General features: G+C 35.9%; 1 protein-coding gene across 4 annotated transcripts in view; it reads left to right on the top strand.

Annotated features, from left to right (window-relative positions):
• Positions 1–12,198, top strand: part of SLC39A10 (solute carrier family 39 member 10) — a 191,376-nt gene that overhangs the window by 150,583 nt on the left and 28,595 nt on the right. For all 4 annotated transcript variants that reach the window (XM_066279345.1, XM_066279346.1, XM_066279347.1 and 1 more), the window contains 2 exons: positions 826–1,841; positions 4,168–4,375. In XM_066279345.1, coding sequence (XP_066135442.1) covers positions 837–1,841; positions 4,168–4,375 — 1,213 coding nt within the window. In that variant the 5' untranslated portion in view covers positions 826–836. The remainder of the gene's footprint in view (positions 1–825; positions 1,842–4,167; positions 4,376–12,198) is intronic.

Raw genomic sequence — 12,198 nt, 5'->3', positions numbered from 1 at the left:
AATACATTTGATTTGAGGTTATTGTCCTTATATCCAATAACTTGACTAAATTAACTTATTAATTCTTAGAGGTTCTTTCGGATTTTCTACATACCTAGCCCTGCTATTCATGAATAATACCAATTTCATTTCTTTTTGACTCTTTCACATTTTCTCATTTTACCACTCTTGCCTTATTGCACTGACAGGACTTCAAGAGCAGGGTCAGCAGGCGCTGCGCCTCCCAGGATTTCCCCTGCTCCTCCTCCGCTTTCTCCCCCCAGGTGTGTTTTTCTTGCTTTCTCTTTTGCAGGGGACTTGCAACCAGGGGAGCAATGGGCAGTGGCGGCTTGTCCTGGGCTAACCCCTGAACCTGTCTTTTCTATGCCTTTCCAGTGAGCTATAGAGATATAGCAGCCCCTCCTCGGCTCTTCTGTTGCTTCTTCTGTCCTAGGCCCTTCCTTGTTTCACTGACCCTAGCTTTACTGAAGGTCCTCTCAAAAACAAACGAACAAACAAACACGATTAACAGACTTCTCTGTAAAGGACCAGATAGGAAGGAAGCCAACAATAAATGTATAGACTCTTAAGTGTTTTTGCTAAAAGAGAGTCAGAATGGTCTGGTGGATGAGTCTTGACCAGTTTGTATTAATTCAAAGGGATGTATGCTATTTTGATAAAAAGGGCCATTTTTACAGGGGATTAGAAAAGGAAAGAATGAATAGTAGCCATGAAAGAGATGGGATAAAACATTCCCCTAGTGGATTGGCAAATGCTGGAAAGTTTATGATTATTTTGAATATGACTAATATAAGCTAATGCTTGTCTCTCTTTTTAAATCTCTAGGAAAAATAGAAATGAAGGTACATATGCACACAAAATTTTGCCTCATTTGTTTGCTGACATTTATTTTTCATCATTGCAACCACTGCCATGGAGAACATGACCATGGTCCTGAAGAGCACCACCGACACCATCACGGAATGACAGAGTCGGAGTCCAGCAGATTTTCAGTGCCAGATGCTAAACATGAAAAAGATTATTATATTGAAAAACTTTTTGACCGTTATGGTGAGAATGGAAGATTATCCTTCTTTGGTTTGGAGAAACTTTTAACAAACTTGGGCCTTGGAGAGATCAAAGTAGTTGAGATTAGTCATGAGGATCTTGGCCACGACCATGTTTCTCACTTAGATATCCTGGCAGTTCAAGAGGGAAAGCATTTCCACTCACATAACCACCAGCATTCCCATAAGCATTTAAACTCAGAAAATCAAACTGTGACCAGCATAGCAACAAAAAGATACCATAAATGTGATCCAGAGAAAGAGACAATTGAAGTATCTGTCAAGTCTGATGATAAACATATGCGTGATCGTACTCATCGCTTATGTCATCACCACTGTTTGCGCCACCACCTTGATCATAATACTACTCGCCATTTTCATAACGATTCCATTCCTCACAGTGAGCATGGAGAGCCTAGCCATGAACCTTCAACAGAGACCAATAAAACACAGGAGCAACCTGAAAGTAAGCTTCCAAAAGGAAAGAGGAACAGAAAAAGGAAGAATAATGAAAATTCTGAGGTTATTACACCAGGTTTCCCCCCTAACCATGATCAGGGTGAACAATATGATCATAATCGGGTCCATAAACCTGATCGTGTGCATAACCCAAGTCATTCTCATGTTCATCTTCAAGAACATAATGGTCACGATCCTGGTCATGGACACCAAGATCCTGATAATGAAGGTGAACTTCGACATACTAGAAAGCGAGAGGCACCACATGTTAAAAAAAGTACAATTTATTCAGCTACTAGTCACAAAGATCATAATGAAGATGACCGTCAACATGAGGTAAGTCTAAAAAAGATGGTCGCTCCATAATTCTCAGTTAATTATGGAGCGTTTTAGGTAAAAAGAGTTAATAGAATAGTAAAGTCATATTCAAACTTCTTTCTACGTAATATAAAATTCCTATGTTAAGGAATTAAAATCAGATTAAAGATTTTTTTCCCCTAGAGTTTTATTTGCATTGTTTGTTCTCAAATTTGGATTCTTAAATTTGAAATATTTAAAGGTTATTTGAAAATGTACCCCTTGGTCCTGGCCAGTTGGCTCAGTGGTAGAGCATCAGCCCAGCGTGTGGAAGTCCTGGGTTTGATTCCTGGCCAGGGCACACAGGAGAAGCACCCATCTGCTTCTCCACCCTTCCCCCCTCCTCTTTCTCTATCTCTCTCTTCCCCTCCTGCAGCCAAGGCTCCATTGGAGCAAAGTTGGCCCGGGCGCTGAGGATGGCTCCATGACCTCTGCCTCAAGCACTAGAATGGCTCCGGTTGCAGTGGAGCAATGCCCCAGATGGTTCTAGCATCACGGGCATGCTGGGTGGATCCCCATCAAGCGCATGTGGGAGTCTGCTGCCCCCCACTTCTCACTTCGGAAAAATACAAAAAAGAAAACGTCCCTCTTATATTCATTCTTTATTTTACTATCTTGCTAATGACTTTCTTTGACATCCCAAATTAGTTTTCATGGTGTTACTTAGTATTAGCTGGTTTCTAGATATTTGGAAATTGAAGTCTTTCTTGTTCAATCTTTCCTCTTGTGAAGTGACTAGACAGTTTATTTTTAATAACTATTAACTTACTGAATTAATAATTATGGAATGGTTCCCAGTCATTGATACAGCTCCACATCAGATATTTTGCACATGTGGTAAGTTTGTTTGTTTTCTCTATGTCACTTTATCATAGGGCCTGCTTGCTCATGTTACAGTCTTTCCTCAGGCCTTTGACATACTTAGGGTGAAAGCAAAAGGATATAATAGGAAATTCTGATAACAGAATGGTTCTGTTTTTCTTCTAGCTTTTCATAGTTATTTTTGATACTTTCACATTTGATTGATTACTTCTTAGTTTTTTTTAACTATTCGCCTTAAACAAATTTATTTTTGTTTCATTAAAGGCATATTAACACCCTCATCTATTATAATTTTTATTACTTTAAAGTTTAGAAAAAATTGTTGAATTTGTTGTTTAATATGTATAAAAAGCAGTATCGTGTACTGTGAAATATGACTTTACCCTTTGTTGTTTATGTCTCGAAGCATGTTTTGCATTTAAGCAAAGGTTGTGTTACTTCTGGATATCTTTGTGTTACTTCTGGAGAAATAGCTTTGTGTTACTTCTGGAGAAATCATGTTTGTTTCTTAGCAGTTATAAACACTGCTAAAATAATATATAAAGAAATATATTCATTTATTACTATGAATGATATCCTAGAGTCTTTTGTTTTTAATAACTGAACATTATCATTAATGTTTACTCTTTATATTAAACATGTGGGATCTGCCTCATTGGGCCTGATGCATATTGGGAATTTTCTCAGGGTTTATGGAAATATTGTATGTATTAGATAGGGTAATACCTTATGTTAAAACCTGAGAAGATTTTTTTCTTTTGTTTGTATCTACTGATTTTATTTTTTGTACATAGATAAAATCATATAATGAGGTAGCAAGTCAATAAGTAACATACTACCTGAGTGGATATGTATGAAAAAGAGGCAGTACCATCTTTCTCCCTGTAATTTTAGATACTTGGTTTCTTTATGATGGGTTCAAACTTGTTTGCTCTGTGTTTCCTGCTCTGTGTTTTCACTCAAAGTAACATTGGATGAAGTTGCCTTTTTTCATCTTCCAGTTTTAGCATTGGGATATTTATATTTAGAATCCCAAATATAAATCTTTTTGAGTACTTTGGGCAGTAAGAAGTATATCATACTATAATATAAAGTTATTAAAGTATTAAAATTTTATTTAACACTGTTTTACAAGTAAGAATCTTGAGTAATTGATAAATACACTTTGACTAGAGAAGTGGTATTTTTTTTCCTCACCCCTTAAGAATCTTAGGGATATAGTTGGGAATCTTATTAATGGCAAAGATGATCATTTTCATGTGTTAAAAGTGGAAAAAATGGTTAAAACTCATAGAAAGTCTTTGATAAGAAGTTGAATATCTCCATAGCATAAATTGCTATCCAAAAGCTTTATTTCTATATAGATATATGTGTATTAAAAATTATTCTCAAATAATAATTAGAATATTTTCTTTATACAGTAATTTTTTTCTGCATCTTCTTATAATCTTTTACTTAATTTGTTTTATCAATTTCCTTGCAGTGTTTGAATGTCACTCAGTTGTTAAAACACTATGGTCATGGTGTGAACTCTCCAATCTCAGCTGATCTGTTTACAGACCTTTGCCCTGCATTGTTATATCAGATTGACAGCAGACTTTGTATTGAGCATTTTGACAAACTTTTAGTTGAAGATTTAAGTAAGGATAAAAATATGGTTCCTGAAGATAAGGCAAATATAGGGGCATCAGGTAAGAAAGATTTAAGTTTTTTTCTCCTTAAAATATACGACTTTTTAAAAATATAGTTTAATTAGAAAGTAATTTCAGATATGTGTGTTTTAAAAACATTGGGGGCAGATAGGAGGTACAGTACAATTTACTTATCTCTTCTGGCCTCACAAAGGAATTTTTTGCTAGAGATCTAGATTAAAATGGATATATAGGTTTGTGATAAATGTATCTTTCTTAATGAGTAAATGTAAATAACGGGACCTCTAAAATTATTTGGTGTCTTAATAGCTTAACATTTGGCAGGGTTTGAGGGCCTCTGGTGAAAAGCTAAGATTATTAAGTTTTTTAAGAAGTACAAAGGAAGCCAGTGTGGTTAAACTCTAGGAACGTCTCAGAAATGCCAATATTTGGCAAATGAACTTCCTCTTGGGCACTTCAAGAGGGCTTCAACTAAGGTAAAAGCAACACTATTTTAAACCTCTTTCTGGGCTCTTTTTTTTTTTCATATCTGGTTGACTAAATAACTCCACTTTGGTATTAATGGGTACTTTGCACTTAGTATTTCCAAACTATTCCAGAAACAGTTTGAATACCTTTTATTGAATCTCAAATGCCACTAAAAATCCATGCTTTTGATAATATACTGCTCATAAAAGTTAGGGGATGTTTCAAAATGAATATGAAGCGATAAGAAAAAGAAGCATTTGATTTCTTTTATTGAACAAGAACATCAGAAAAGCAAACGACAAGTCAAAAAAAGTTGTTTGATTATGCAAAACCAACTTTTATTTCATTGGTGAAAATACACTCTACAAGAGGCTGAAAGTACTGGAGTATCTGCACGTTCCCTGATCCCCTAATTTTTGTGAGCAGTACAGTGTGTCCATAAAGTCATGATGCAATTTTGACTGGTCACAGGAAAGCAACAAAAGACGATAGAAATGTGAAATCTGCACCAAACAAAAGGAAAACCCTCTCAGTTTCTGTAGGATGATGTGGCAGCATGTGCGCATGCGCAGATGATGAGGTAACACCGTGTATACAGCGGAGCAGTCCACAGCCATGCCAGTCAAGATGTGGACGGTACAGAGGAAAGTTCAGTGTGTTCTGTGGCTCGCTAAATTTGAATCCGTGACCAAAGTGCACCGTGAATATCGGCGTGTTTATAACAAAGCGCCACCACATAGGAATAACATTACTTGGTGGGATAAGCAGTTGAAAGAAACCGGCAGTTTGGTGGAGAAACCCCGTTCTGGTAGGCCATCAGTCAGTGACGAGTCTGTAGAGGCTATACGGGATAGCTACCTAAGGAGTCCTAGAAAGTCTGTGTGTGAGCCCACATCGAACTGCACTGAATAGGTATGGAACTGGGAGAGTTTTCCTTTTATTTGGTGCAGATTTCTCATTTCTATCGTCTTTTGTTGCTTTCCTGTGACCGGTCAAAAGTGCACCATGACTTTACAGACACACTGTATCTGAAAATCTGACTTTTTCCTCTTTATGTTTTTATTTTGTTTCCTTTTTTTCCTTATATAATCAGTTATTAAGTCCAGTTGAGTCTTCTTCTCTTAAATATTTCCTAACTCTGTTCACTATGTCATAACTTTAGGTCTGGTCCTTCTTGGTTTTTTACTGAATTGTGGAAATAACTTTATAACCTTTCCTGCCTGTAGATCATCTTTGACACCAAAGCTAGATTTGTCTTTCTAAAATACAAATGAGAATCTTACATACATTTTTTTCATTATAGTGATGGCTAACATTATATTTTTATTTTATATGTTAACGACTACAAATTGCAGGCACTATTCTAAACTCAATTCATTGACTCCTCTCAACAGTTGTGTGAGGTGGACAATGTTATCCTAATAACTTTGCCCAGATCTCAGAGCTAGTAAGAAATAATGCTTGGATTCAAGCCTAGGAAGTTTTAACTATTTTGTTACCCATGTGCTAAATGTTGTACATGCTTTTTTCTTTTCATTAAATTTTAACAATAACAGCCCTGGTTGGGTAAGCTTGGTTGGAGATCTTTCTGAAGTGCTGAGGTTGCTGGTTCGATCCTGTTTAGGGCACATACAAGAACAGATCAATATTCCTGTCTCTCTCTCTTTCCCTTCCTCTCTCGTTAAAATCATTAAATTAAAAAAAAATGTCTAGCAAAAATTTTAATAATAACCTATTAAATTTTTATTTGCTCAAGCTATGATATGACTCTTAAGGATAAGGAAGTGGCGGTAAGAAAAGTTTAGAAACTTTGCCAAAATTCCTGGCCTAACAAATGATAGAACCCACCAACCCTAAAGCTTGTCTGATAAATCCTCTGGGCAGTTAATCACTATGCGTTATCTTCCACATTTAGTTAATTCTGTTATCACTTTGGTGATTGTTGCCATTTATCTTTACATTATATTTTTCATTAGGTCTCTAATAGTTTTCTTTATATCTTTTATATTGTAAGAAATAATATTTGAGAAAAGGATTTGATGTGATATGTTAGTTATATTTTTCCTCATATATTTTAGGAAACTGCATTATGCTCTATGTATTGCAGTTTTTTTTCAACTGCCAGTCCTTGAAAGAGTTAACCACCTTGATGCTGTATAAAGATTATAGAGCCTATAATCTCCAACAACATCAGGGTAGTCAACTCTTTCATGGACCGTCATGAAATTTTTGGTGAACTGGCAATTGAAAACACTTCTATATTGTTCAAAGTCCAGAGTCCTTTATTTGGCCAGTTAGGCTTACTAAAATGTAAGTGCTGCCTACTGTCTTCCATTTTTCTACCCCATCATTCATTTCTTTCTTCTTAGCTCCAACCATAACAAACTGCTGATACTAGATTATGTTGTTTCTTCCTCATTTTTCTCTGCCTTTTTACATTCTAAACATCTCTCTACTTGACTGACTACTATGATTCCTAAAAAAATTCAACTTGAGGATGAACCCCTCTGGGATAATTTACCAGTCATCCTAAGGTTAATTAAGTCTCCTTTTTTGACACCCTCTGGATATTTCTATTATAGTACAGAGCTTGGGGTTTTTTAATTGGATTAGCTATCTATTTTTGTTGGATTTATTTTGCTTAAAGGAAGTGATGGGGTCTTTCATCTCAGTATCCCTAGTGTCTAAGACAGTGGTTTTCAAAGTGTGCGCCCTAGAAGATTTCCAGGTGTGCCCTATGGTATTCCAGAGAAATATGTGCCTGTTGGGGACCAAAAAACCAACAGGGTTTTTGGAGTTTAGATTTTTGGGGAACAGAGGTGTGGGGAATTGGCTGTAAGCTGACAGTCTGCTTAACCCCCCACCTCACTTGCCTGATTAGGTTGCAAAAGGCTGTTAAACTGTGGTGCTGGATTGTTTACACTACCCCCCATGTTTCCCGGAAAGACTGGAGGCAAGTTTCTTCTATCCTTTTTTTGGTGTAAAGTTAAGATGATATGTATAGTGAGGGTTTTCTGCACTCAACACAATTCGGAGTAAAAAGAGAGGAATTCTTCAATGTATTGAAGAGGAAATGAGAGTTTGCCTTTCAAATATATGCCCAAACATTGAAGAAATCGCTAGGATACATCAGGCTCATGTTTCTCATAAACACAAGAATGAAAAAACTTAACACATTTGCTCCAGGACCTGCTGAATTTACTAAATCTTACTAAGTGTGTGTGTGTGTGTGTGTGTGTGTGTGTGTGTGTATATAAAGATAACTTTTTGTCATCTTTTTATTTTTTAACCCCTATTTTTTATGAATTCTAAAAAGCATAACTCAAAAAATGTAACATAAAAGTGTTTTTTAATGTCAGAATAAATTTAATTTTGTTGTATTTATTTTATTTAATTACCATAAAAGCACACTTGGACTTTATATTTTTTCTTTAATATTTGACTTAATTATTATAACGTATTTCTCAGAAATTTGTATATAGCATGCCTTCAATTATTTGTAGGATTTTAAATGTGCCCTGACTTCAAAAAGTTTGAGAACCACTGGCCTAAGATAAAGGCTACCTTGGACAAAAAGTAAGCACTCATGTATTGATTAAATTAATTAATAGCTTAATATTAGTCTGTAAGCATTCAGTTATAACCCAAGAGACACTTGTTGAAAATGAGTCTTTGAAGATCATCTTATGAGTATATCAATCACTCTAATGTACTTAAGTAGATAATGTTCTATGCATGGGATTTTTATGAACATCATGTGCAAAAACATGGTGAACACAGTTCTGGTTGAAATGAGCAAGATATAGTGGTGCTATTTTCTAGTCATTAATGGGACAAAATCGATATTTATAAACATGAACTAAAAACAGATTTTGATAAAAGACTGAAAGGACAGGATTTAAAAGTTTTTTCTTACCATAGTAATAAGGTTTAAGAATATTAAATTTTAGTGTGTGAATTTTTCTTGGGATAGAGATATTTAAAGCTCAAAAGAGTACTGATCAAAGGAAATGCTCTCAATATAACAAAGTAAATCTTTAAGTACTATCATTAGTTAATTTCTTCGCAATAGGACTATTTAGAGTAGATAATTTAATCACAATACCCTATATTTATTGGAACCTTACCATGTGCTATTTAAACACTTTTATAAGTGTTTAATATCCTTAATTTAATTGTTAAACCCATGAGATAGGCACTTTTATTAACTTCTGTTTACTGAGGAAAGGAGGCTTTGAGAAGTTACGTAGCTTCCCTAAGGTCACATAGCTGCCTGAAAGGAACTACAGTATTCTATGTCTGAAAACCTATGAACTATCAGAAAGAGAAACTAAGAAAACAATCCCATTTACAATTTCAACAACAACAAAAAAGTAAGGTACCTAGAAATAAATGTAACTGAGGAAGTAAAAGACCTGAACTCAGAAAATTGTAAGATACTGAAGAAAGAAATTAAGGAAGGTAGAAATAAGTGGAACCATTTACCATGTTCACGGATAGGAAGAATTAATATCATTAAAATGTCCAAATTACCCAAAACAGTCTATGGATTTGACACAATTTCTATCAAAATACCAATGGCATATTTCATAGAACTAGAAGAATATTCCAAAAATTTATATGGAACCACAAATAGTCCCAAATAGCCTCAGCAATCTTGAGAAAGAACAGCAAAGTTGGGAGGTATCATGTTACCCGATATCAAACTATACTATAAGGTCATGTTAATAAAAATAGCCCGGGCCTGACCTGTGGTGGCGCAGTGGATAAAGCATCAACCTGGAACACTGAGGTTGCCAGTTCGAAACCCTGGGCTTCGTGGTCAAGGCATTGTATCAGAAGCAGCTACTACTGCTTCCCACTCTTCCCCTACCTTTCTCTCTCTCTCTCTGCTTTCTGAAATCAGTAAATAAAATCTTTAAAAAAGAAAAAAATAGGTGTTTTCAAAAAAAGTAGCATGGTACTATAGATCAATGGAACAGAATAGAGAGCCCAGAAATAAGTGACACCTTTATGGTCAACTAATAATAAATATCAAAGGAGGCAAGTGTATACAATGGAGTAAAGCAGTCCCATTAATAAATGGTGTTGGGAAAATTGGACAGGTACATACAAAAAAATAAAACTAGATCACTTATTACACCATACACGATAATAAACTCAAAGTTATTTAAAGATTTAATGTAAGACTTGAAGCCATGCTAATCCTAGAAAAAAACATAGGCAGTAAAACTTCAGACATTTCTGAATATTCTGATAATATTTTTTCTTGTATATCTCTTTGGGCAAGTGAAACAAAAGAAAAAAAATAAATGACACTATATCAAACTACAAAGTTTTTGCACAGCACAGGAAGCTATCAACAAAATGAAAAGACAGCTTAGATAGCTGATAAGGGGTTAATATTTAAAATTTATAAAGAACTCAACATCTGAAAAAACAAGCAATCCAGTTAAGAACTGGGCAAAGGACCTGAATAGACACTTCTCCAAAGAGGACATACAGATGGCCAATAGACATGAAAAGATGCTCAATGTCAGTAATCATCAGAGAAATGCAAATTAAAACCACAATGGGATTATCACTTCACACCTGTCAGAATGACTCATCAATAAATCAACAAACAAGTGTTGGTGAGGATGTGGAGAAAAGGGAACCCTTGTGCACTCTTGGTGGGGATGCAGCTCGGTGCAGCCTCTGTGGAAAGCAGTATGGCGTTAACTCAGAAAATTAAAATTGGAACTGTTTTATGACCCAGTGATTCTACTTCTTGGAATATATCCAAAGAAACCCAAAACATTGATATGGAGGAATATGTGCATCTCTCTTTTTATTGCAGCATTATTTACAGTAGCCAAGATTTGGAAGCTGATCAAGTGCCCGTCAGGAGATGACTGGATAACACTGGTACATTTACACAGTGGAATATTACTTAACTGTAAAAATAGAAGGAAACCTTACTTTCATGACATCATTGGTGGACCTGAAGAGCATTATGCTAAGTAAAATTAGCCAGTCAAAGAAAGACAAATTCCGTATGATTTCACTTATATGTGGAATCTAATAAAATAAGCAAACAAACAATAGAAACAGACTCACAGATAAGAGAATAGACTTGACAGCTGTCAGAGATGTGGGTGAGGTTGCGGGTATGTGAAATAGGCGAAGGGAGTAAGCTAAAAAACAAACCTCATTGATAGAGGCATAAGCATGTTGATTAGCAGAGGGAAAGGGGGTGGATACAGGTAGAAGAGGGTGGATACAGGTAGAAGAGGGTAAAGGGGATAAATGGTGATGGAAGGAGAGTTTGGGTGGTGAACACACAATACAGTATACAGATGATATAGAATTGTGTACTTGAAATCTGGACAGTTTCTTTTTCTTCTTTTTTTTTTTTACAGGGATAGAGAGAGAGTCAGAGAGAGGGATAGACAGGGACAGACAGACAGGAACAGAGAGAGATGAGAAGCATCAATCATCAGTTTTTCGTTGCGACACCTTAGTTGTTCATTGATTGCTTTCTTATATGTGCCTTGACTGTGGGCCTTCAGCAGACCGAGTAACCCTGTGCTCGAGCCAGCAACCTTGAGTCCAACCTAGTGAGCTTTTTTTGCTCAAGCCAGATGAGCCCAAGCTGGTGACTTCTGGGTCTCACACCTGGGTCCTCCGCATCCCAGTCTGACGCTCTATCCACTGCACCACCACCTGGTCAGGCTGAAATCTGGACAATTTTATTAACCTATGTAGCCCCGTAAATTCAATGAAACTATAATAAAAAATTTAAAAATCCTATACTTGTAACTGCAGTGTTCTTAATCTGCCATGCTTGACTACTTTCTGCTAAAAAGGTTCTTAAATATGTTTTGCTAGAATAGGACAGGGAGATAAAGAGAGTTATATTTAGTTATATGTAGTAGTGTTTTAATAAGTAATGCAGATATAGACATGAAAGTAGTATACAGGTAAATTTTGATATAAATTAGTATTGCTATGAGTATAGATTAATAAGAAAAAATACAATAGCCCTCACTGGATACCTCAGTTGGTTAGAGCATCTTCCTGAAGCTCAGAGGTTGCTGATGTGATTCCCCGGTCAAGGCACATACAGGAGCAGATCGATGTTCCTGTCTTTCTCCCTTTTTCTCTCAAACCAATAAAGTAAACATTAAAAAAATATATAAGAATAGTCTTCTGGGTAGACAGACTGGATTTAGTCTGGTATGATCAATAAAGGGAGAGAAAGTGAGTCCACACCCTAGATCTGAACGCTGATCTTTGGAGAGATACATTATGTCCCCTTTGCTGGTTTCCTTTCCACTGTTCTTGGTGGATAAGTCAGTATCTTGAGAGCTACAGTCTTTCTCAGGTGCTTCTAAATTCTCATTGTGACAGCA

This window comes from Saccopteryx bilineata, chromosome 5 (genome assembly GCF_036850765.1).
Source record: "Saccopteryx bilineata isolate mSacBil1 chromosome 5, mSacBil1_pri_phased_curated, whole genome shotgun sequence".
Lineage (NCBI taxonomy): Eukaryota > Metazoa > Chordata > Mammalia > Chiroptera > Emballonuridae > Saccopteryx > Saccopteryx bilineata.
This window is presented reverse-complemented; position numbering and strand designations above follow the sequence as displayed.